At 44.8% G+C, this 27,021-nt stretch overlaps 1 protein-coding gene across 1 annotated transcript in view; it reads right to left on the bottom strand.

The window, feature by feature from the left end:
* Window positions 1-3,727: 3,727 nt before the first annotated feature.
* The window catches only part of Gipc2 (GIPC PDZ domain containing family member 2), a 59,751-nt gene continuing 36,457 nt past the window's right edge, over window positions 3,728-27,021 (bottom strand). The window contains exons 4-6 of the mRNA XM_075981087.1: window positions 16,991-17,097; window positions 13,232-13,313; window positions 3,728-4,675 (exon numbers count right to left, since the gene is read on the bottom strand). Of these exons, the coding sequence (XP_075837202.1) occupies window positions 4,527-4,675; window positions 13,232-13,313; window positions 16,991-17,097 (338 nt within the window). The 3' untranslated portion in view covers window positions 3,728-4,526. The remainder of the gene's footprint in view (window positions 4,676-13,231; window positions 13,314-16,990; window positions 17,098-27,021) is intronic.

Below are 27,021 nucleotides of genomic sequence, written 5' to 3'. Positions count from 1 at the left end.
ATGGTCTTTATTGTTATCATTATGAGAAACTACACTTTTTAAAAATGCCACTTTTTAAACTTTCAGATCAAGAAGCCTGCTCACTGCACAGTCTAAGAACCTGTGGCCCCATGTAAAACATTGGATTCAGCCACACACACCTGATATCCCAGAGCTCCAACAGTGAGATGCCAAGGTGGAGACAGAGAACTAGCCAGAAGGACCAGCGAGCCTGGAGTTCAGAGTGCATCCGCAAAAAGCAAGAAAAGACCCTGACTCCGAACAAAGGAGGAAGATGAGAACCAAACCTCAGCAGGTGTTCCCTGACCCCCACAGGCATGCAGTGGCACAGACGCACACTTCGTACAAACAAACGCAGAGGTAATTATTAATTAATTAGCAAAGGTACCAAGGCTACATACAGTTTAAAAAATAAATGAAAATTTGTGTTTTTACAAATGGCCTTTAACTATATAGCTAGTGAACCTCCCAGGCAGCATAAGGTGACAAGAGAATTAAAACACAATCCATAAAAAGAACAACTCCTGAGATAAAGCAGTGTTACAGCCCAAAGCACTGGGAAATTACTTAAACGTGAGAAGTCACAAAGAATAAAAAGCTTAACTGACTGCAGCTGAAACCGTAAGACCTGAATCAACCTCCGGTCGGAATTCTATCTTAATCAAGATAAAACATTTTTTTCAAGATCTACAGAATATTGATTATTAGCTACAAAGAAACGTGACTTGTTTATTCGTGCAAAGAACAATTTAATCCATAATTTCCTGTTTTCTCAGTTCTCATTTTTTTAATGTGCCTGTTTAATTTTATGCTTGGTATGAAGTCTTCTATGATTTTCACAGGATATGACCCGCAGTCATTCCCACAGCACCGCTCAGAGCCTCTCTGGTCTACTGGAACCTGCGCTGGTTTCAGTAGGATTTGTCGTTCAGCCTCAGCACGCCCAGAGACCACCAAATGCAATCCCCACGGCTCAGAAAAGAAGCTGAGTATCGGACACACTTTAGCTGTCAGCTGGCTATGCTTAAAAATCAGACTAGACCAAACACACCTGACTTGCCTCGAGGGAGCAGCAACCTGGACAGGTAGCGTCACCTACTGGTCAGAGGGGCAGAAAACAAAGAAACAGGGTTGAACTAGAGGTGCCTTGAAATGAATATGGCTCACCTGGACCAATCTCTCCGGCAGGGAGTTAGCTCACTCTAACTTTTTATTATTATTATTTTATGCGTCTGAGGGTTTTGCTTGCCTGTACGTCTGTGTGCCACGTATGTGCCTGCTGCTCATAGAAGCCAGGAAAGGGCGTCGGATCCTCCACAGTTGGAGCTCCACGGGGTCATGACCCACCCTGTGGGTGTTTCAAATCAAACCAAGGCACTCCGGAACAGCGCCCAGTGTTCTTAGCCGCTGAGCTATCTCTCCAGCCCCGGGTTAGTTCACCTGAAAAGACTAATCCAAACTGACTGGTCATGTTTAATCAAGAAAACTAAAGGAGCAATATGGTCATATTCCATAGAACTTTAGAATGACCAGTTAAATCCACTGACTCCAGCGCGGTCCGCCTTCCCGATCCAGGACCTCAGTTAAAGTGGAAGTAATAAGTACATCCCCTGACACGCTGAATATTTGGTTTTTGCTTTTTGTTTTTTGGTTTTTCGAGACAGGGTTTCTCTGTGGCTTTGGAGCCTGTCCTGGAACTAGCTCTGTAGACCAGGCTGGTCTCGAACTCACAGAGATCCGCCTGCCTCTGCCTCCCGAGTGCTGGGATTAAAGGCGTGCGCCACCATCGCCCGGCCGCTGAATATTTGGTTACATGAAGGAGGAACGTTCCTTTATTTTTTGCTTGTTTGTTTGTTTCATTAGTTTCATTTGGGGTTTAATATTGAAGCCAGCCTTTTTCAAACACCCCTTATTTATTAACGGCCAAAAGCAAAATACCTTGTTCATTACATCCAAAACAAAGTACTCACAGCTGGATTCAAATCAATTAAACCATGAAATCACTTTAGCCAGGAAGGCTTGGTCAGATGTATACGGCCAGGCCTTATTCTCCAAGAAACAGCCCAACCTTCATTTTCTTAATCTTCTTTTTGAAGTCACACTAGCAAGAACTTGCTACGGCAATGGATAGACTATGAAATACAAGATCCAGTTTATTCAGCAGAGGGGAAGCCTTATATACCCTCCACCCGCTCAGGGAAGCAGCCGCACCAGCACGAGGATCTTTCATGGCGGCTGGGGACGGATTCAGGACCTCTTGTATTGTGGTTCCGCGCTGTTGCTGGGCCCCTTGATAGACCTAGGTTGGCTCATTTTGGGGAAGTTACCTTACCACTTGCTCACATAGCCGGTTTAGTCTGGTTTAGGCCAGTGAGGGCCTGTTGGCCCCCAGGCCCTCTGTGTCTGGCTAAACAGTACCCCACACACAAATAGATAGCTGCTCAGAGTAATTCTGCACTGAGTGTTGCCAAAAGGTGCAAAGCCCCACAGTAATTCTCTCATACACACACACACTCATGCTGACACACACAACCCAGCCATATACCTGTGCTTCAGACACACACTCACACTGACACACCAAAAAACACAATGATGATAAAACTATGCAATAAACATTTCAAATCTAGCATCTAGTGACCAAAAAAAAAAAAAAACTACATTTTTGTTATTGTTTAAACTGCAATGCTTCTGTGGGCCTCCTACTTCATCTACTAACTTCCTATCCTGAAACATCAGCTCTCTTTTTGTGCTGAAGACCATCTAGGCACCTTGGAGGTCTACCCACAGACCACAGCTGGAGCGGAATCCTGTTTCAGACAACACAGAAGAATTCAACAGTCTGCATCCTATGGCTACTTGTGCATCACATTGATGGCTTAAATAGCACCTGGGCAGGGTTCAGCGTAACAAAGACAATCAAGCAGGGCATTGCTCTACTGTGACCAAGGAGGTGACAGCAGAAGGAACGTCTTGCCACGAAAGGACAGCATTATCTCGGCATTAACCCCGCATGAAGAAGGTATTACTTCTGCTTTCCTAGGACACACCCCCCCCCCGGTTATGATTTCTGATTCCTGCCACCATGCCCAGCATCTTCCATCAGATACGCGAGAGTGCCTGGCCACGCTGTCTTCCACTTATTAAATGATCTGTGCGGGAGTCATTTATTTCCATTCCTCTTACATCCGTGCAGTGGCCAAGAAGAGTGAGACTGTCATTTCCCCTCAATCTTCTCAGTGAAGTGAGGGTTAGAGCAAGGGTGCTACAACTCTGAAATAACAGCCTAACGCACTTCTCCTCACTCTGCCCGCCTCCTGCATTTCCACCAGGGGGTCAAGTTCTGACAGCATTTCCTCCAACGCTTAGGAGGCTGAAAGCGATTGCTGCTTAAACCCCATACTCACACGCCAAAGACAGCATCTCAAACATAGTTATTTTCTGAGCAAACATGTTTCAAAATAAAAATTCTACAAATATAAATCCTGGCCTGGAGGCCTTAGAAAAGTTAGCAGGAAAGAAGCTATAGACAAAAAAAAAAACAAACAAACAAACAGAACTAATACTTTTAAAAGTCTGAAAAGAACAAAGCAGCACACGTGCGTCTTCCTGTCACTTTTTTATCTTGAGATCCCAATTGCCACAGCCCCTCACCTCCAGCCCAGCACACACACACACACACACACACACACACATTTGTGCACACAGCACAAACCCCAACCAATTGTTATTAAGAGTACTTATATATTTTTTTTATTTGAACAATCAACCTTTGTTTTACAAAGAGAGTCCTAGGAACCAGTAAGCCAAAGCAAACTCTTCCCTGCTCCTTTAAAGATGAAGACCACGCTTCTAGACTGTGGCAGACACTGTATTTCACCTTCTAAATGTAACATAACAAAATGAAGATGTTACAAGGTAGATCGAACTCTGAGCCTAATTCCCATCTATTAAGATTTTGAAGAAAGGCGTCTGGAGAGATGGTTCGGCACTAGAGACCACTGGCATACCACCCACCACCCAGGTTCAGTTTCCAGCACCCTCAGAAAGCTCACAAGTGAGTATAAGTCCAGCCGGAGAGTTATAGACAGTTACAGGCACCCTCCTGTGTCTCCTCAACAATGCATGCACGTGGTACACCCATAACCAAGCACATATAGCAACAATAAATACACATTTTTTTTAAAGATATTGAAGGAAAAGATACCCACAAAGCTGTTGTAAGAAACTATGTAATGTGGGAAGTAAGGCATGTCAATAGGGTCAAGTCCACCTGTGTAGAAACGCTCCTTCAAAAGTCAATTTTAGAAGCTTTGGAACAAATATTAAAATGGATCAGACTTCAATTTATTTTAAGCATATTGCACAGGAAACTATATTAAACATTATCCATAAATCAAATCACATTTCATAGACTGAATCTCATACACATGGAGCTGAAGTAGAGGTCATGAAGTTATCTAAGAGTCCCCAAGAAGGCTGCCTCCGGAAGTGCTCTGGTCATTTCTGCAGGACGATCGTCCACAGCATCATCTTCCTTGTTTCGCATCGCCAATGGCTCCCCACACGTCAAACATAAACTCATCAGGGAAGGCAAAGTCTCCCAGAGTCTCATCAAGGGCCACAGCAAATTCGTCGGGGTTGCTTTTGTCTTTTCCGGCTTCAAACATGGTCGTAGCTGTCAATGACAATTTTTCAAAGTTAAAGAGTCATGCGTCAGCATTGGAGGACTGACTCTGTCCCCACCGCCCTGTCCCCAACCTGAGAGACCATCACTTGGGAGGCTTTAGCATTCTCTGGTGGCTGTTTTGTTGTGTCTGGTCTTATCTGGTGTGGAGTGTACGTACATGCATGGAGAGAGCAGAACACAACCTCGATGTCAAACCTCTGAAATGCCATTCGCCTCTTTTTGAGACTGCGCCCTCCTTACTGGACTGGGGATCACTAGGGAAACTCTGCTGGCTGTCTAGCCAGCTCCAGGAATCCTCCTGTCTCCACTTCCCCCAACACTAAGTTTTAAAGCCCACACCACCACGCCTATCATTTTTACATGGACTCTGGGGATCAAACTTGTGTTTCCAAGAGAAGTATTTTACTGAGTCCCCTCTGCAAACCCTCCAGCATTCTGATGGGTGGAAGACACAGTTTAAGAAAGCCCCATGGCTACCCTCACCAGGAACATCAGCACACACAGCCCCTGACTTCACCACAGGCTAACACTCTTTGTGCCTTCTATCCATGCCCTACTCCCAGACAGCCGCAGTATACGCTTCCCTCCATGAAGGAATAGTTTACAGCGCACAACAGTCTGAGTTCTGTGGCGTCTTTCTTGATCACCTTCTAAGTTAGGGTAGAAAATTAAGATAGTGTGTGTGGTCTGCCTTCCTAGGAAGACACTCAAACTCTGTGTTCCAGGTCTGGAAAAGAGCATCCCGTGAGCACACACTCCCAAAGGACTTTCCCCAGGATATGGAAGCCCTTAAAGGTCACCTACATTTTTGCTCCACCCCTTATAAGCACTAACAACCATAAAGGATTTTTTTTAATGCCACATAGTACAGCTAAGTGCTGACCTCCTGTGGCCACTCTGAGAATATTTTTATGTTCCTACTGCCACAAAACTTTGACCAATATACAGTTTCCATTAAGTTTGTAAATATTTAAAGAACTTTTAGGTATAAAAATTAACCTATTACAGAAATCTTTATTATATGTGTGTATTTATATGTATATATGTATAGGTACGTATGTGTGTATATGTGTATGTATATAAAGGCAACTGCATATATGGGGTGTGGTGTGTGGGTGTGTGTGTGTGCACGTGCACATGTGTTACTGGAACTCTATCTAACTCAGGGTCTTATGTATGCCAGGTAGCATACATAGTGCCCTCCAATGCACGTTTTAAAAAAGATGTATGTTATTTTTTGTTTGGGTGTTTTGCCAGCATGTATGTTTGTACACCATATGTAGGCAGTGCCTGTGGAGCTGTAAGAGGGTGGTACACCCTGTGACAGAATGTCACACATGACTGAGATGCTCGGTGGGCCAGCTCCTCTGAAACAGCAGCCAGAGCTCTTAACCAATGAGTCGTTTCCAGCCCCTACAAAGCACTTTTTAATAAAAATCTACTCCAGATTTCATTGATCTCAACGTAGAAGGAGCTCTTCACAGTGCACATGGCTTCACTGACCAAAGCAAGGAACCCAAGAGAGATATAGGTTCCTCCCTATGTAACATCATTAGTATATAGCTTTCTAACCAGCCATAAGATACTGTGGGAAAAACAACTTAGAAACTACCATTTGAATTGCCTTCCCAAGCCGGGCGGTGGTGGTGCACGCCTTTAATCCCAGCACTCGGGAGGCAGAGGCAGGCCGATCTCTGTGAGTTCGAGACCAGCCTGGTCTACAAGAGCTAGTTCCAGGACAGGCTCCAAAACCACTGAGAAACCCTGTCTCGAAAAAAACCAAAAAAAAGGGGGGGGGTGAATTGCCTTCCCACACATCTCTAGTGTTTTTAATGGGATAATTTCTTTTTTAAATATTTATTTATTTATTATGTATACAATATTCTGTCTGTGTGTATACACCTGCTGGCCAGAAGAGGGCACCAGACCTCATTACAGATGGTTGTGAGACACCATGTGGTTGCTGGGAATTGAACTCAGGACCTTTAAAAGAGCAGGCAATGCTCTTAACCTCTGAGCCATCTCTCCAGCCCCCAATGGGATAATTTTTTAAATTCTGAAACTGCCACCAGGTGGTGGTGGTGGTGCACGCCTTTAATCCCAGCACTTGGGAGGCAGAGGCAGAGTGTATTTCTGTGAATTCGAGTCCAGCCTGGACTACAAGAGCTAGTTCCAGGACAGGCTCTAAAGCTACAGAGAAACCCTGCCTTGAAAAAAAATTCTGGCATTCCCATAGATAGTTCCAAAATCCTGCATTGGTATCAGAAAACAATGTAGTAACACTGTTGCCTAAAGCTTCCAATTGAAAGTATGACAATGTATCCTTATGTTAGCTCACTCCAGGGGACTCCACAGCTTTCTGGCACTTATTCCTTTACAAATAGCATCCCATGGTACTCCATGTGAGCTTAGCTGGTTGAAAAAATCACATTTCACAACATAACTTCACAACCACTGAAGCGCATTCATCCTCAAAGTTATTTCCTACAAAGACTCATTTGAGGCCAGGTGGTGGGGGCAGGGGGCATGCTTTTAATCCCAGCACGCAGGAGGTAGAGGCAGGTGGATTTCTGAGTTTGAGGCCAGACTGGTTTACAGAACAAGTTCCAGGACAGCCATGGCAACACAGAGAAACCCTGTATCGAGAGAGAGAGAGAGAGAGAGAGAGAGAGAGAGAGAGAGAGAGAGAGAGAGAGAGAGATACAGAGAGACAGAGACAGAGAAAGAGAGACAGGAGGGAAGGAAGGAAGGAAGGAAGGAAGGAAGGAAGGAAGGAAGGAAGGAAGGAAGGAAGGAAGGAAGGAAGGAAGGAAGGAAGGAAGGAAGGACATTCCTGAAAACCAAGAAATACTGGAAATGCAAAAAATAAAGGCATCCATTTTTCTGTTAAGATAGGCTCACATTTCTGGATTATATCTCATGCTAATCGTATCTGAGCAACAGAAATTCCTAATAACAACAGCTGACACTCTTCAAATAATTATTTCCCTCACACTTTGCCTCCCTAAGTGACTGATCTCACTAATAATCATGTTTGATGGCAATGGCTTCATGTCAATTGAAGGAATTTGCTACAGATATTTAACTAAACTGACAAGGGACCACTGGGTGATTTCAATGAAATTTTTAGAATATGTAATGGTCTAGATTTCTGAGAACAAGATAAAATTCATTATTTTTTATTAGGTTCTTTTTAAAATTATATATATAGTGTGTGTGTGTGTGTGTGTGTGTGTGTGTGTGTGTGTGTGTGTGCACATGCATTTGAGGAAGGGAAGTCTGGTACACCACAGTGTGGACCTCACGGCCAGAGGACAACTTCAGCTTGCAGGAGGCAGCATTCTCCTTCCACCACATGGATCCCTAGGACCACACTTGGGTCACCTGGCCTGGTGGGCATGGTTTTACCTGCTGGGCCATCTCATCAACCAGAAAATTCATCTTTAAAGACTTGTGTCTTAGATTAGTTTATAATCACTTGCTCTATTATCCATCATTCTGCCGTAATATATCTGGGGCTTGGGGGAAGGGCTTTGTTTTTCTTGGTTTTCCAAGACAGGGTTTCTCTGTGTAACAGTCCTGGTTGTCCTGAAACTAGCTCTTGTAGACCAGGCTGGCCTCAAATTCACAGAGATCCACCAGCCTCTGCCTCCCGAGTGCTGGGATTGAAGGAGTGCACCACCACCACCCAGCTGTGTCTGTAATTTTTTTTTAAGATTTAATATTTAGGGGCTTGAGAGATGGTTCATCTATTGTGAACACTTATTCTGGCAGAAGACACAGGTTCAAAACCCAGCTTTCACAAGGTAGCTCACAATCATCCATAATTCCAGTTCCAGGGCATCTCACGCCCTCTTCTGACCTCTGAGGGCATCAGGTTTGCACACGGTGCACACAAATACATGCAGGCAAAACACTCATATACATAAATAAAGTCAATGCTTAAAGATTTGTTTGTGGGGGCTGGAGAGATGGCTCGGTGGTGAAGAGCACTCGGGCTCAATTCCCAGCACTCACGCAACAACTCACAACCAGGAGATGTCATGGCCTCCTTGGGCTTCCATGAGCATCGGATTTATTTTATCTCTATTTATTTGAATATGTCTGTCTATGTGGTGAGTGCAGGGTGTAAACGTGTAAGTGTGGTGCTCATGAAGGACAGAAGAGAGCGTCAGACCCTCTGGAGCTAGAGTCACAGTGGTTCCGAGGCACCCACCGTGGGGACTGGGAACTGAACTCGCATCCTCTGGAAGAGCAGCAAGCAATCTTTTTTTTTTTTGTGTGGTTTTTCGAGACAGGGTTTCTCTGTGGTTTTGGAGCCTGTCCTGGAACTAGCTCTTGTAGACCAGGCTGGTCTCGAACTCACAGAGATCCGCCTGCCTCTGCCTCCCGAGTGCTGGGATTAAAGGCGTGCGCCACCACCGCCCGGCTGCAGCGAGCAATCTTAACTGCTGGACCATCTCTCTAGCCCCCATACCTGTATTTTAATAATAACTAGTTCTGGTTTGGATAACTATGAAAAGTTCTGATGTTAAAGACAGCCCTAAGGTCCTACCTTGAAAGTTTATTTCTCCCAAATTCTAGCTCATGATGCAGGAATGGATTTGAATCCCGAATCTCACCCTGTCTGTCATCATGTGTAGCTTCTCAGCTGGACTGATGGATTGTATCATTTTCCAACAAACACTGTCTGGTCCCTGTGTTTACGGTCATTGTCCTCTCTAAACTCTTTTATTCTCATTCCCATGCAGCTGAATTACTCTGACAAGACTGAGTCATTTATCCAAATCCCAGAACTCTCCCCAAAGATGGGTTCTGAAGATGAGGTGACCCTGGTTGTATGTGCACAGGATCATCTTAGTTCTACCCTTTTCTTCTCTGTTCATGCCGATCTGGGGTTCTACTCTGTTGGGGTGTTCATTTCGTTCCCCGGATTTTGGGAATTTTCTCTTATATTAGCTAGAATTTTTCTGTTCCTTAAGCTTTATCTCAGTTCCTTTGTCTGTCCCATGGATTATCAGTTTGGTCCAGAGATCTTGGAAATCTGTGGGCTGGAGTATTCAGTTCTCTTCTTCACTGGTGTCTAAGTGGGATGTGTTGACCTAGTCTTCTGGTCAAGACAGTCTTTCTCTTGTTTGATGTAGTATATTGGTGATGCTGTCCACTGTGGTTTTTCTCAGTTTTGTTGCTGTAATTGTTTTATTTATTTTGTGGTTATTTTGTTTATGATTCATTTAATTTTTCATTTCCAATATTTTTTTCTTTGTTTTGTAGGGTTTTTGAGACAGGGTCTCACTGTGTAACCATGGCTGTCCTGGAACTCACAGAGATCCACCTGTGTGGAGGCCAGAAAATGTGAGCCTATTTCCTGTTGACCAAAGGTCACCAGAGAGTGGGAACTTACCTCTAGTTCCTTCAAGGTTATTGTGAACAGGTGTTCACCTCAAACAAAGGTCCCACCTAGATTTAGACCAGAGAGTTCTGCTCTCAAGGTTATTGTCAACAGGTGTGGCTAATAGCCAGACTTTCTACTTCAGGAATAGAGAAGTAGACGTGTTCCTACGTCAAACAAAAGTCTAAGGATCCAACTAAGTTCCAGTTCCTTTATGGAGATAACTTGGGATTCTACCCAGGGAGTGATTTGCCTACAGAATGTTTTGGTCTGTGGTATGAGCAAAACTTGTTTTGTTCTAGCAACAGAATGTAGCCTGCGACCTTCAATTGGTTTATTCATTGCCTTGTAACGTGTTGATGCAGGTTTTTTGTCTTACTCCTACCTCTTGGGGTCAGGGGTATTTAAAGCAATTGGAAATTAAGCACGGGTAAATTTCAGTACTCACTGGAACTCCCTCCCAATACTATTCTATGTTTATCCGTTTTATTATTTTCATTCGTGTCTTCATATTCTTTACTAATATTTTCTAAATCCCCACACCCTTACCCTGGCAAGTGGTGTTTTTGTTGAGGTTGGTCCCCGACACACCTGCCTCTCCCTCCTGAGTGCTGTCATTAAAAGCATACATCATAGCACCTGGGACATTTCTTTTTTTAAAAAACTTCAATTTTCTTGTTGAATTTCCTTTCCATTTTACTGACTTTCTTTCCTACACTCAAGATTGATTTTATTACTTCATTTATGTGTTTTTATGTATCTATGTATCTTGTGTGAAGTCCCTGGTCATTTTTACAAGCTCTTAAATTCTTTGTCTGACATTTTACCCATTTTAGTTAGTATCTTTGAATCCAACTATTGCAGATTTATGATCTTTTGACTAGCCGAGAAGTGATATTGCCTCGCAATTTATGTTTCTTGTTTTTTCTGTGTTGAGAGGTGTGCAGTTTCATCTGGGGTGTAGGGATAAGTCCCGCCCCTTAGGGGGCGTGTTCGCCTCGGGCTAATGTCTGCCTATAAATTTGGCGAGCGTGCTCAGAGCTGTCTCTTCTACTTTCCTGGTCTCCGCGGGAACGGTGGTTCTGTAAGTCTATTTCTACATTAAAACTATATATATTTTTACAAACTGTCTGCATTCGTTTACGCCGCTACACTGGGGTCTTAGGGAGCAGTTGCTCTTAAGGTTCAGCCCCAGCATTTCTCAGAGAGGAGAAAACAAATTATTCAAGCAGCAACAACAGCAACCAAATAAGGTACAGTGATGCACTTAGATTAAAACAATTATCACAAAACAGAAAAGGGCAACATAGACTGTGAGATGAGGTTAAAATTATTTAAGGTTAGCGTAGAAACAAATATGAGAGAATAATAGGGTGGAGAGGAGGAGGCCAGAAGAGGCCCAAGGTGAAGGAAAAATGGGTGAAGGAGAATGCTATAAAAGCGGGTTGAAGGGAAACCTTTATAAAAGAAAACAAAAGTCAAAAGGAGGTCGCCTGATAATGCAAAAACACATAAACAAAACCAGAGAAGTAGTATAAACATAAAAGCTTTAGAAATACATTAAAGTCACAATATCCTGGCAGAGTAGACAAAAAGGAAAGTGGGAAACAAGAAATAGAAGAAGAGAGTGTGTCTTCTCCTGGGTCCCTTAAAGCCAGGCGAAGTCAGCCACGGCAGCTGAACTTGCAGATGCTCGTCTTCCTTAGTTTATGCCACTTCTATGCCTATGGAGGTCATGTGTCAGCTGTTCCCCTAATGCGTTGTGGAATATTCCTTTACACCGTGTGAGATGTGCCACTGTGGTTGGTTTATAAAGAGCCCATTAGCTAGGCAGGAAGAGGCTAGACGGACTTCTGGGGCCAGAGAGCTCTGGGAAGAAAGGGAGAGTCACCAGCCAGGTGTTGAAGAAGCAGAATGGGCAGGACAGAGTGACATAAAAGAGTGCAGATTAAAAACACGGATTAATTTAAGGCATAAGAACTAGTTAGGAACAAGGCTAAGAAACTAAGGCCAAGCTTTCATAATCAATAATAAGTCTCCGTATAGTTGGGGTTTGTGTGTGTGTGTGTGTGTGTGTGTGTGTGTGTGTGTGTGTGTATGTGAGAGAGAGACAGAGGATCAGGTTTGACTGGGAGAGACCCCCTGAAAATCCTGGCTAAAGACATAAAGAAATAAATGTAGAAAACCTACAAGACAGGTAATATATATTTTACAGCTCAAACTTAAAACAAAAAATTATCTTTGGCTGGCTTTTATGTACAATGCATAGTCTATACTTGTGTTAATGAAGATGTGTATGTTACCTTTGAAAGTTTGTGTTTTCAGAGTAAGGGGACCAGACACCAGTAAAAAGAGGTGGCCCAGGTGATCCAGCCTCTCAGAGTGCCTCTGTTGAAGCTTCCTCAGAGTTCCACGTCCAGAATGGTTTCAAGGCTGCTCACTAAGGTGGTCCAGCCTCATAGACTATTCTAGTCAGGACAACAGATAAACTTTGTGCTTTCCCATCACATAGACTAGACAACAAATATTAGAGATAGCGTTTCCTAAACTTGACCAATATCTCAGTTTTCTCAGGATTCCCCAAAGATGCCATGGCCCCCAGACAACAGGAAGTAGTCTAGATAACATGATGCCACATTCTTAAGAGGCAGGTGGATCTCAGTGAGTTTGAGGCCACCCTGGACTACAAAAACAAATTCCAGAACATCCAGGACTGTTAAACAAAGAAATTCTGTATCAAAAAACAAATAAACACACAAAGAAACAAGAGAAATAAGCTAGGAAGCACCCAGAAACCCCACTGTTGAGTCGTCCTTTCTCAGGAGTCTTGTTTCTTTTTCTTCCTATTTCAGGAATCCTATTAAATTTTTATTTAGCTCTGGCTGTCCTGGAACACAGTGTGTAAACCAGGCTGCCCTTGAACTCACAGAGATTCTCCTGCCTCTGCCTCTGGAATGCTAGGGTTAAAGGAACGTGCCACCACGCCCAGTTTAGCTAAAATTTTAAGTTAAATCAGCAGTCATCTGGGAAAATCATTCATCTTTACTGTTTTTATGCTCTTTAGTTTCCACAATCCTTTTCATCCTGAAGCGTATATAATTGGCTATCATCTATAAACAACGTGGAAATTACCGTTAACAGTGTGGCCTTACCCAAGTCGATATCTCGAATTCCCATGTACAGTTCGAGGAGATCATCGACCTTTTCGATCGCCTTTGCTTTGGCTTCAGAGGGCTTTAAAGAGAGAATGACAAGATAATGCATTTACACAATAAAATCTCTTGACAGCAGGAAATAGCTGGTCCATTAGCTAATTCTAATGGACATATCTGGAATATACCTTGTAACCTTATAGCTAAATGTAAATCAGTACAGTAAATAGCTGTAGTGTCAACACTAAATATATATATATATATATAGAGAGAGAGAGAGAGAGAGAGAGAGAGAGAAGCACAGTTAAAGGGAGAAAGAATGATTAGACAATAGTTTGAAGGGCATAAGAGGTACAGAAGCCATAAAAGTCTTCAGAAGAAAGCGATTTAAGAACCATGTTTACAGGGCTGGAGAGGCATCAGAACGCAGGGGAGAAACACTGTGAACAGAGCAACACGTGGCAAGTCCACATGAGTTTATAAAGTCGATAGAAGAGAATATTACAGTCTCAGTAAGAAGTCCCTGGAAAGTACAGTTGCACGACTAGAAGTTAGGGTCATGGGCCACTAAAAGGTTGGGAATCTCCAAACTCTTTGCCTGTGTGTGTGTGTGTGTGTGTGTGTGTGTGTGTGTGTGTGTGTCTGTCTGTCTGTGTCCATGTGTGTATGTCTTTGCGTGTCTGTGTGTGTATTCCATGTATATGCACATGTATGACTAATATTAAGAGCTCTCCTCAATTGCTCTCCCTTATACTTTTGAGACAGGGTCTCTCACTGCACCTGGAGTTTACTGATTCAGCTGCAAAGTCCCAGGAGCCTCCAGTCTCCACCTCCCCCGTGTGTGTGAATGCAAACATGAGAAAATGCCAGTGCATTATGTGTAACTGTATACATGTGTGGGAAGTGTGGGTATATGTGTTTATATAAGTTGTATATACAGGGCTGGAGAGATGGCTCAGTGGTTAAGAGTGTTGCCTGCTCTTCCAAAGGTCCTGAGTTCAATTCCCAGCAACCACATGGTGTCTCACAACCATCTGTAATGGGGTCTGCTGCCCTCTTCTGGCCTTCAGGCATACACACAGACAGAATATTGTATACATAATAAATAAATAAATAAATAAATAAATAAATAAATAAATAAATAATTTTTTAACTGTATATACATAAATGAGTGAGCTTTTGGGTGCATGTGTGTGAGTGTGAATCGCATGAGAGGGTGTATTTGTACTGATTCAATATTAGCATCAAACTAGCTCCCTTTCATTATGAGATAGTTTTAATTGACCTATTAATTATGCAGACTATGCAAATGGATGGATTTTTAATGCTTACATTTGAATGGTTTCTTCCTAGGTCCCCAAAGATTGCAGATAGACGTCCTAGCTCCCTTCCTTTCATTGCAGCACCTCATGTACAACAGGGTGCTTAACACATAGTCATCCCCACAGGATGTGGAACTGCCCAGCATGCCCTGCTTCCTCCACACAACGGTCAAGGCTGCTCATCTTCCTCACAGCCTCATACAGAGAATCAAAAGGGCCTTTTCCTAGTGGCCCACTGCAAGCTGTGCCCACTGATTTTACATTCTCCTGCAGAATGTCCTCTGTGCAGGCTTATGCATCGATTGAAGAGACAGGGACAGTCTTCAGCAATCCATCAGGGGGTAAGATGAGCAGAGGAAAAAGTAAAGGCTCAGCCAAATATCCCTACCCTGTTGAAACGTACAGAATTCAGCACCGCTCATTCTTGAAACACTCTGACTCCGCCGTGTTTTACAGCTGTGTTTGCCTCTCTGCTAGCTAATCTTAAGCGTGAACCTGATGAGAGGTGGCATTTCCATGGAAACACATCTCTGGGTGCACCTGTGATTAAGGTCTAGATTAGGTCCTCGATTAGGAAGGTCTGCTCTAACTGTGAGCAGTGCTGTTCCTTGAGGACCAGGCTGAATAAAAAGGGGGAAAGGAGCTGAGCTCCAGCACACATATCCTTTTGCCTCACAAGCAGCTGCGCGAGCCCCTGCCACCATCCTTTCTCCAGCATGAGGGACTGGGTCCCTGACTCACCATCCTCCTCAAGGTTCCTCAAAACACACAGCATCCTGAGCGACTCCTCACACAGCCCCAAAGATGGCCTTCACCTAGTGGTCTTTACGTATCAGCTCTAACCAACCAGCCCATCACTGACCCTGGACATTGTCATTCAACAGATTCTAGGGACCGGATCACTTTGTAAACAGTCACTTACTAGTCACCTGACTCTCCTTTCTGCAAACCTGGGGATCTGAGGGTAACATTCACACACAGGCTGTGAGGGCCCCTGCCTGGGCTCTGCTCCCAGGAGCTGCAAGCCTTGGATGCCACTGCGTCAACTTCATCGCGCACTGTCCTCACTGGGGTGGGCAGACCTGCTCCTGCCCTTGCCCATCCTGATCTCTTCTTTCACCTTCCCCCTCCATTTGTCTCTTCACCTTCTGGCATTTTCCACTCGGAGACTGACCTTTGCCCTGACAGTCAGTCAATAAGTGAAGCCCTTGCTTTCCTCAACCTAAAATAAATCCATAATTAATTCATTGATGCTGCAAAAACTTGAGTTCCTTTGGTACATGAGATTCTAGGCTGGGTGACCGAGACTATGAAATAACAACAGATGAAATTAAATAAAATAAAGATATGAGTCAGCCATATTTGGTGCATTGAGGAAAATTAAGGTTAAGAAGAGCTCAAGGCAGAGAATTGCACCTTGCACCAGATATTCTGAAAAGACTGTGTGGGTAAGGAGATACACAGGCAGAAAAATGAAGAAGGTGAGAGCACACCAGGAAGGGGGCGGTGGTAACAGCAGCCCTAACACCCTGAGCAAAGGAAACACTGGGAGCTGCTGAGGATGAGCAGAACCTGGCTGCTCATCCTCAGCAGAGGGGATGGCAGAAGGTGGGGGTGGCAGAAGGTGGGGGTGGCTGAGGGAGTGGCAGAAGGTGGGGGTGGCTGAGGGAGTGGCAGATGGTGGTGGTGGCAGAGGGGGTGGCAGAAGGTGGTGGTAATGACCAGAAATGTGGGGTCAGGCCACAGCTTTCATTCTCGGGACACAGGAAACCCCCACCTCCCCCAACTTGCATCTCTAGAGGATAATCCTGGCTGCTGTACCCAGCACAGAAGGAAAGGGAGGAGAACAGGAAATGGTCCAGCAGCCTCCAGGGTTGGAGAAGGTGCCTGGAGTCCCAGTGCATGCAGGGGGAGGTTGTAGGAGTCTGAAATTGTGCAGAGCTGGATCCCCAAGGTGTCCCTGGCAGGAGTGCAGAGCATGAAAGAGCAGAGTCAGACATGACTCGAAAATAGTTTTCTTAGGAGACTGGACATCTAGGATATAGTCTTCTGTCATAACAGCCTTCACAAGTGCATGTCCTCAGATAATTCAAATGTCCACAGGCAAGTCTAGACTAGTGACCTGCTGGAAGAGGGGACTCCCAAAGACCTCAGTCTCTCTCCCATGCTTTGCTGTATTTTCCTCTTAATACCTCGGTGGTTTGCAGGAGGAGGAAACACTGATGAGAAGGTGAATTCAAAGCACCCAACCTTGCATTTTACTATGATTACTTAGTTTTATTTCTAGCTCTAATAAATGTGCCTAACTGTATATGTGCATAACTGTATATGTGCATAACTGTATATGTGAATAACTGTACATGTGCAAACAGAATTGCATAACTGTATGTGTGCATAACTGCATGTGTGCAAACGGAACTCACTCAACATGACATACCAGCTCTTCCACTGTAGCAGGACCCTTGGATCTCAGACGAAGAGTCCCTCTTGCAGTACCAATTTTTTCTATCGACGACTTTCCAGCTTTGGTCCGTGGTCCTATTTCTGTAGAGACACGTGAATAGGAAAGGCATGAGCTCAGATCAAATTCCAACAGACTGTGCGAAAGTGGAGTCTTCTCCTTCAGGAAACAAGGCGCAGTTGTGGAAGGTTTGATATGGAGCGTGCCTTCCATGGAATTACCTAACACACAGCATGCCCACCTGCCTCCATTATTCTCAGATGGGAGTAACTAAGGGACAGTTGGATCTACCAAGCAAGAGCACACAGTGAGAAGGGCTGGAAGCTTCAGGGTTGAAACCATAGGAGTTGACTTTATTCTCAGAGTCAAAAAGGTGTGAGTGGCCAGAAGGCAGTCAAGAAATCGCATCTGGCCTTGATCTCAGTCTTTTTTTTTTTTAATCTCAGTCTTAAAGAAGAGATGGAGCACAGTAATTTGATGCTTTGTAGACAAAATTCCACCCACCACATGGACTGCCTGTGAGGCCTGTTATCAACCCCATTTTACAAATAAGGGAATTAAAATCAGTGCAGCTGAAATCCAAAACCAAGTCTTGCCAGGCATAGTCACTCATGACTAATCTCAGCACTTGAAAGACTGAGGCAGGGGATTGCTAAAATCATATCATGTGATCCCAGACTCTTCACTCCTTATTCAACAACACTGCAGACCCACTGGGACCAGAAGCTGGAAGAACAAACTCAAAGATGGCAATACCAAAGAATGAGGTCAGAAAGAAAAGAACCTGGGGCAGTTCCAAAGAAGGAATACCCCAGGGACACCACGACCCATTCGAAAGAGTCCAGCCCTGTCCTGGGACTGGCTTTGCCTGCTTGTTTTTCTTTTGCAACACACCAAGAGTGGTTTTGCAAGGCACTAATCCTAAGCAGCAACGCAACCAAATGAGGGAAGGGCAAGGAGGGTAACTGGAAGGCGTGTGCCCCATTTAGACCTCTCCAGTAACACATGCCCTGTGGGAACACGAACCCTGCTTAGCCAGAGAAACTGGATATTCAGAGGTTTGTAGGAATTTTCTGATTTTTTTTCCAGTTTAAACCGTTATACCCAGTCCTTTAAAAATACCACACTGGCAAAAATAAAAATAAATCAGCATCCAAGTAAGTTATCAGTTACTTATCAGTCCATAGCTTCTGCAAATGTGCCCAAGTCCCTCTGGCTGAGGTCTCTGCAGCTGCAGCTTATGGCGTGGTCCAGGGGCTCAGCCACTGAGGAGACAGCTGGGGTTGCAGACAGTGAGGACTCGCAGCACAGGCTGCTACATACAGCAGGCAGAGAGGTCTGTGCAAGCTCTAGAGGTGCAAGTGTCCTACGTACACATGAATGCATTCTTGATAGGAACCCTAGACACATTCCCATCTCCTGCCAAGCTTTGTTTTCTTGCTGGAGATCTAGGGCAAGGTGATTAAGAATCTTACACATTCATTTTAACTGAAGTTAGGGATAGACTCTCCAAAGCCCAAGTTCTCTTCTGAAAGTTACCATAGGATGACCAGACGAGCTCCCCACAAGGCAGGAAGCCATAAATGGTGGCGAGAGAACCCGAATGCTAGTCAGTGACTGAGCAGCTTTCCAGAACCCTGACACTGTGCCTTCCAGCCTGTCCTTGTCAGTCACTACATGTCCCTGGGCAAGAAAGAATTCTCAGCTACTAGAGCACAGTTCCAAAAAGAGTGCCCAATGAGAAAGATTAGGTCAGTCTGTCTTCAGCACTGGCCAGCAATAGGAGTGTTCATAGCAAGGGTCAAGTCCCTAAGGTAGGAAAGTCCGGTGTTGTAAAATGTTATTTTAGCTGGGCAAAGATGTGTTACATTTGTTTATGCTGCAGACTGTTACTTTCACTGTGTAAAGCTGTTACATCGTTTCTTCTGCCTTTGTTAACTATGTAACGATGTGTTACATTTGTTTCTGCTGCATTTGTTTAATTATGAAAAAACATGTTGTTGTTTCACCTTGCCTGCCAAAGACACTTGATTGGTCTAATTAAAAAGATGAACAGTCAATAGCTAGGCAGGAGAGGGATAGGAGGGGCTGGCAAGCAGAGAGAATAAGTAGGAGAACTAGAGAGAGAGAGACAGAGAGACAGAGAGAGAGGGGGGGGGACACTTTAGTCAGAAGCCAGGCAGCCACCAGTCAGACACAAGAAGCAATGAAAATAAGATACATAAAAAGAAAGAAAGGTAAAAATTCCCCCAAAACATGCCAGATGGTGATGGTGCACGCCTTTAATCCCTGTACTCTGGGAGGCAGAGGCAGGTGGATCTCTATAAGTTTGAGGCCAGTCTGGTCTACAAGAGCTAGTTCCAAAGCTACAAAGAAATTTTATGTCGAAAAACAAAACAACAACAACAACAGGGGAAAAAAAACCTTCAAGTCAAAAATGTAAAGAGAAATGGATTAAAATAAGAGAGCTAAGGCAAAGCATTCAAAACTAGTACTAGTTCTCCGTGTCATGATTTAGAAGCTGGTTGGTGGCCCAAAAGAAAGCTGGCTACAGTCAGACTTAGCTCGGTGGTATCAACAAGAGAACACAACAACACACACGAGGACACACACACTAAAGTTTTACCATGTGCTAACCGAGCTCAAAATCACGCACTGCAGGCAAGCCCACATCAATCCACTCATTCCTCTGAAGACTAAACAGCACAGCAAGTACGGCAGGTAGGTGGCACGGTGATGCCACCACCACTACGATGCCACCTGCCAGGCATACTTTGCCCTTTGTCTTCAAACAAACATTTTTCTGCAGAGTCGACAGTAAACCGCTCACTCAACACACGTGTTTTATTCTAGCATTGCGTACACATGGCTAACTGAGTGCATATTAGCCTCTGATTCAACCAGTGTTGCTCGAAGGTTCGGAAGCCAGATCTGGAAAATGAAACAGCTCTGCATACTGTTGAACCAATAGGTATCTGGTGTTTACAAAGCTAAGGACTATGATGCCGAACCATGTACCTTCAGAAAGACACGATCTGTGAATTTGGTTGACCTCTGTAGATAGCTGTGACAGGTAGTTTTTAATTGCCAAGTTGACACAGTCTAGAATCACATAAGAGGGAAGTCTCAGTGAGAGGCTGTCTGGATCAGGAGGGCCTGCACACCTCCATGGGACACTGTCACAAGCGCACTAATTGATGTGAGAAGACCATCCTGAAAGTCAGCAGCACCACTCCCTGAGTTTGGCTCCTGGATTATAGAGGCGCTGAGCTGAGTCATATGTATGTGTGCATCCCGTCTCTCTGCTCTCAACTGTTGCTAAGAAACCGGTGTTTTCCTGCTGCCACAACTGCCCTGCTAGGATGAACTGTAGCCTGGAGCTGTGAGCTACAAGAACCATTTCCTCCACTTTTTGCCAGGATATTTTATCCCAGCAACAGAAAAGAGGCTCAGACAAGTCTCCACCTTATATCTTACTCTTTGCCCCACACCAGAATCTAGAAGGGGAAACTATAAAAGTAGACGTGTATACATCATTCATAAATTACTTTTAGAGCTGCAGAAAGTGAGCAAAAAGGACAGAAGTTTCCCCCGTATACTCCACACTTTCGTATAGTCCACGCCTCATAGACCACCACCCCATGATCAGCACCCTGAGCGAGCAGGAGCAGATGTCGACTGTATCCATCACCCAGAGTTCATGGCTGACATTGAGGCTCCCTTTGATATCCTATTCATCTGCGAAGCTGCTTAAAGACATGCACCATCACTGATATCACGCAGAATATTGTCACTGACCCGGACTCTCCTTGTCACAGAATCTATTTTTATGGTTTTTTTTTTTTTTTTTTGGTTTTTTGAGACAGGGTTTCTCTGTGGTTTTGGAGCCTGTCCTGGAACTAGCTCTTGTAGACCAGGCTGGTCTCGAACTCACAGAGATCCGCCTGCCTCTGCCTCCCGAGTGCTGGGATTAAAGGCGTGAGCCACCACCGCCCGGCAAAGATTTATTTTTTTTTTTTATTTCTTATGTATACAACATTCTGCCTCCATGTATGCCCACACGCCAGAAGAGGGCACCAGATCTCATTACAGATGGTTGTGAGCCACCATGTGGTTGCTGGGAATTGAACTCAGAACCTCTGGAAGAGCAGCCAGTGCTCTTAACCACTGAGCCATCTCTCCAGCCCCAGAATCTATTTTTATCATCATCTTTTGTTTTTTTGTTTTTTGGTATGGGGTTTGTTGTTGTTGTTGTTTTATTTGCTTTGGTTTTTTGACAGCCATCTTTCCCTTGGAGCATGTCATATCCAAACTAACCACTTGGTGGCACCAAAGCAGAAGTTAAACATTAAGCTCTGGTTTATACCAGCCTCCAGATTTCCATAGCCCAGGTTTTCCAAGATTAGAGGAGGTTCCAGGGATGTTTGAAACAACTTGTCCCAACATGAAAACAGGCAGGATGATCCTGCAACTCAGGCTGAGGTGGTGGAGGAGACCACAGGTTTAGTGTTCGGGGAATGTCTTAAAGATTGTGAAGGCTGATAGTCTGGCCTAATTTGGGGTCTAGCCTACCTAAGCATGTCTGGGCAGCCAGGCCAAGCCCTAAATCTGTCAGTTCACAGAAATGGATGGACACAAAAGGCCTCTCTCCGGGAAGAGTCAGGAGACGACATCACTCAGACTGTAAACTACGGTAACCAGTCCTGGCCTGTGAAATGACTGCACCCACTCCTGAGGGCTCCCCAGGCCACCAAGGAGGTGCATGGACACAAGCCTCAGATATCACTGAGGGTATAGAACACCCCAGCTTGTGAGGCCTGGCTGCTGCTGCAGTTGTATTTCACACAGCAAGAGACAGATGTATTCCTCCCCAGACCTTCTCACGGCCATTTATCTTTCATTCTAATTAAATGATTTAATTCTAAAGAACATGAGCTAATGGCATGGGGAGCCACAATCACCATGTAAATTAGGTCGAGTGCACAGGAACAACTCCAGAAGAGCTGAAAAAAGAGGGGTGTGGGCAAGAAGGCCCTGAGAGATTAGGGAAAGTAGTTTAACAACTGTCGTTTCACACAGCTGACTAAGAGTTCATTTGATTGTAATTATATAAGGAAAATGTACGATTAGGTATGGCAGTTACACTCAGGAGACAGAGGTGTTCAAGGCCAGGAGTTCAAGGCCAGGAGTTCAAGGCCCAGCGTGGCTACCTAGTAAATTCAAGGCCAGTTATGTGAAACCCTGAAAGGAAGGAGTGAAACAGGCTGAGCTGGTTTGTGTGGTCAACCCAAGAGAAAGACCTTTCAGGAGTCAAAGAACAAAGATGATTGCCAGGAGAGCCTGCCAGCCTGCTTCACACTCGATTTTCAGTGTGGCTCATACGGTTTCATATCTCACAGCTGTGTTCTACGGGCCAGGCCGTGGCTAATGGTTCCCCCTATGGGACAATCATCCTCTGGCCAAATCTGCTCTGTGACCCACAGGTAGTGGTTGAAAGTGTAGACTTTAGGCTCTGAACACCTGAGTTAGCGTCCTCGGAGCCTCCACCTAATCTGTAAGCAGAAGTCGTCTGCAGAGCTAAGCAGGCACCAGGGACTGCAGCTGACAGGGCTGCAGCCAGCAGCCTACTCCCGTTAGCTGACTGCTGCTGCCAAAAGAGAGGGGTCTGCAGTCTGCTCTTCCCTTGCTCCAAAACATAGCTGTTCACATTCTATCTAAAGACGAGAAACCAAAACAACAACAACAAAAACGTCGGGCAGTGGTGACGCCTTTAATCCCAGCACTCAGAAGGGAAGGCAGAGGCAGGCGGATCTTTGTGAGTTTGAGGCCAGACTGATCTACAGAGCTAGTTCCAGGACAGGCTCCAAAGCCACAGAGAAACCCTGTCTCGAAAAAATAAATAAATAAACTCAAGAAATTGTCATTTCAGACACTAGGGTCACAGGCCCCTCCCTCCCTCCCTCTCTCCCTCTCTCTCTCTCTCTGTGTGTGTGTGTGTGTGTGTCTGTCTGTCTGTCTGTCTGTCTGTCTGTCTTATATGTATTAGCATAGATTTTACCCCTCTCTTAAATAAAACTATATAATGTCTCACTTCGATTAAGAGTGACAGCAAATACCCCCCCCCCAAAGGGGCTCTTGGACTTCATGCACAGGGGCAGGAGTCTTCCCTTAAAAAGTGATGTGTAAGTAGAAGCCCAGCCATTGAGGGTAAAGATGGAGAGACCACAGCCAAAGGAGAGGAAGAGAGGAGAGAGGAGGACAGAGGAGAAAGTGTTCTGGCAAAGTCAAAGACGCCAGAAACAAGGAGAGAGCCAGAGAGTCTCAGGGTCCCTCCCAGCTGCGTGACTAGGCCCTCGCACTCCCCAGCTTTCCCTGGAATGATTCATCTGAAATTCCCTCCCACTGGATACCTGAGCCGCTGAGGATACTTGGCAGCAGATCAAAGGGCTGGGCATGGAGGGCGTTTCCTTAGGTCAAGGCTCTAAACAGGGAGTTAGTAATCATGTCAGAAGCAGGTGTGCATGCTCTAGGCATGCAGTGTTTTTAGTTTTGAGGGTTTTTTTTTAATTAGTTGACAACTTCTTGGTTGTCAATTTTTTTTAAGACATGGCCCATAATGGCATTGAATTTACTTTTAGACAAAGATGATCTTGAACTCCTGATCCTCCTGCATTCATCTCCCACACGATGGGATTGCAGGTAGAAGATGCTTAAAGTCCTGGCTTATGTGCAAACCCAAGGCTTTGGGCATTCTAGGCAAATACTCTACAGCTGAGCTACAGCCCAGAATTGATTCTCTTTTCTTTTCTCATGCTTTTTTTTCCTTGTGGGGACTGGGGAAGGGGTCATATTCACTAGATAGACCACGCTAGTCTCAAAACTCAGAGATCTGCTTGCCTCTGCTTCCTGAATGCTGGAGTCAAAGCCATGTGCCACCATACCTGGCAAACTTTTGTTTTCAGTAAAAGTTTACAGCTTGCTAAAAGGAGTCTCTATAGTGGTAGTTAGCTGGATCATAGACCGAAAATACTTAGGCAAATTTCACTTAGAACTCACCTCAAACATCGGGCACACCCCATAAGGGCCAACCTGGCCCTTCATTCACTTCCTTCCACGGGATAATTGTGACAAATGTCAAACCCATGTCCAGCTGGATGTTAGAAGGCCAGAGTGAGTGAGCTCTACTACACTGAAACATGATTAGTGACTGTGCCATTTTGCCCTTGTAAATACTTTAAACCTTGATCAACACAGTATTGTGTCAATGAGAGATAAAATACGTGTCTAAAATGCCTCGGTAACAGATAAAATGCAATATATGTGCAAAACCGAAGCTTTCCTGACTTTCCCCAGAGCAGCTCTGCACCCCAAGTGCCCCTTTCTAATCTTAACACCATTCTTTTGTTCAGCCTTGCAGGACAGAAATCTTGGGAGGAAGGTTGGCTTGGGGACTTCCCTGCCATTGCCCTCGGTCTCAGCAACCCAGCTCCCACCCTCACAGGGTTACTTTCTCCCGAGAATTCCCACTTCAGTTCCTAGACCTCAGCATTTACCACGCCCTCTCTCCTAAACTGTTAGCAAAACACCTCCCTTAGCTTCTCCTCTAGTGGGAGCTAGCAATAGCAATACTCATCTTTCTGACATAACCCCCACAACTTCCTTTTGTGACAGTATGCAACGGCTCAATATCAGCCTCCAAGGAACATACGTGTTTCCCACATGTTTACAAGCTCCTGTGACATTACTCCAAGGAACACATGTGTTCGCCGTCTATTTACAAGCTCCTGTGACGTTACTCTAAGCAACTTTTGCAGGCTGATCCTTTACGGCTCCTTCAGGGCCATGCTCTTCACCGTCACCCACAGAAACCCTCCTGCCTTGGAACACATCCTTCTCACCCTCCCAGGGCAAGTTCAAGTTCAGTTTTCACAGAGAATCCATCTGACCCAGTCTAACCTGCTCCTACGAACCCTCTCATAATGCCCACTGAATTCCCACAGTGTGTTTTAAATGTAACTCCATAATTCCATGCATAAGAAATGTCAGTATGGGGACTGGAGAGATGGCTCAGTGGTTAAAAGCATGGACTGCTCTCTCAATGACTTGGGTTTGGTTCCTAGCACCCAGATCTGACAGCTTATCACCTTTAACTCCAGTTCTTGGTGACACCCTCTTCTGGCTTCCTCAGGCACCAGGAACAAACATACATGCAGACAAAACACTATACATGTAAATCTTTTCAAAAAGTGTAAAAAAATTGCTATGGAATAATCCTTTTGTACACTGTGAAGATTTGCCACTTGGACCGGCTTAATAAAAAACTAAACAGCCATTAGCTAGGCAGGAGGTCTAAGCAGGATAGCCAGACACAGAGAATGCAAGGAAGGAGAGGAAGCAGCATGGCAGTAGAGTACAGGTAATAAAACCACGAGACAAAAAGTAGATTGACTTTTTTAAAAATGGATTAATTTAAGTGGTAAGAGCTATTTAGTAATAAGCTCAAGTTATTGGCTGAGCTTTTATAATTAATAATAATTCTCCATGTCATGAAACGCTGTGAATAATCCTTTTGTACACTATGAAGATGTGTTGAGCTCATTGGTTTAATAAAAAGCTAACTGGCCAATAGCTAGGCCAGTGTGTCCACTTTTGAGCCAAGTCAGAGTGAAGGAAGTCTCTTGCAAAACCACCACTCCAGGTTCCAAAACCCTGCATCATCTGGTCAGACAGCCCAGTATTTCCCTGGGAAGTATCTGGTCCTTGACATTGACAAGAGCCTGGCATAGCCATCTGTCTCATGCATTCTCTTTGGGAAAGTTCCCATTCAGTCTTCCCACTCCTCCCTGCTCCATCACTCTCTTAGAGCCCCTTCAACCATCAGTCAACTCCTGAGTGAACTGTATGGCCCATATCTGCCATGTATCAGTCTCTGAGCCTGTGTGATATTCTGACGCAGGAACACATACAGTCAAACCTCGGAGCCAGCCAGACTCATCTCTCCCTGCACTTCCACTCCACCCTATGTGACTCAATGACTGATTAAACCACCCCAGGCCTCACTTCACTCAACTGGAGAAGTCTCAGCAGAATAGCATGAGGATTAACTTGGGTCATAGCAGTGCTAGACCTGCCAGTGCTGGCTTCCAACTCTGTGGCTACTCCAGAACTATTCCAAGCACTCTGCATGCGGAGTCCAGGTAAGATTCAGAGTTGCTATGGGTTAGGAGGCACATAAATTTGTATTTTATAACACCAATGATCGCGGACCTAACAAGAATAAGGGAAAGGAGGCAAACACCAGTGTTTTGGGTCAGAGTCCTTAACCTTCTCTCTCACTCTAAGGTACTTTACTCACACATCCGATAAATGCCACTATAGCCATTATAATATTAGTAGATTCTTAGTGTGTTTGCCTCTTTGTGCTAATATAAACTCTTGAGGACAGAAAATGATGGCTCCTGCTCACTAAGGCTCTGGGCACTGCCCACTTCCTGCTCACTAAGGCCCTGGGCACTGCTCACCACTTCTCACTAACACCCTGGGCACTGCCCACCCCTTCTCACTGAGACCCTGAGCAAACAGCTTTAAGTTTAGGACAACTATAGGGAGCAAATGATTTCTTGCTTAGGAAGTACTTACAAAAGAAGATTGGAGAGATGGCTCAGTGGATAAAAGCACTTGCTATTTGAGTATGAAGATTTTAGTTCAAATCTTCGGCACCTACATAATAAAGCTGCACACACTTCAAACCCCAGGGTTGGGAGAGTGGAGAAGCAGAGACAGGCAGAACCTAGGAGCTCACTGGCCAGCTAGCCTTGCTGAAACTCTGAGCTTTGGGCTCGATGAGAGACCCTGTCCCAAGGTAATGAGACAGAGAGGGTAAGAAAAGATACCTACGTCCTCTGGTCTCCACATGTAAGCCACACCCACACAAGAAGATAACCACTGTCCTCTGGTCTCTACATGTTAGCCACATGTCCCTCACACACATGTATTGCCCCCCCCCA

The sequence above is a fragment of the Microtus pennsylvanicus genome, chromosome 7 (genome assembly GCF_037038515.1).
Source record: "Microtus pennsylvanicus isolate mMicPen1 chromosome 7, mMicPen1.hap1, whole genome shotgun sequence".
Lineage (NCBI taxonomy): Eukaryota > Metazoa > Chordata > Mammalia > Rodentia > Cricetidae > Microtus > Microtus pennsylvanicus.
The sequence above is the reverse complement of the archived record's forward strand: the minus strand, read 5'-3'. Positions and strand labels throughout refer to the sequence as shown.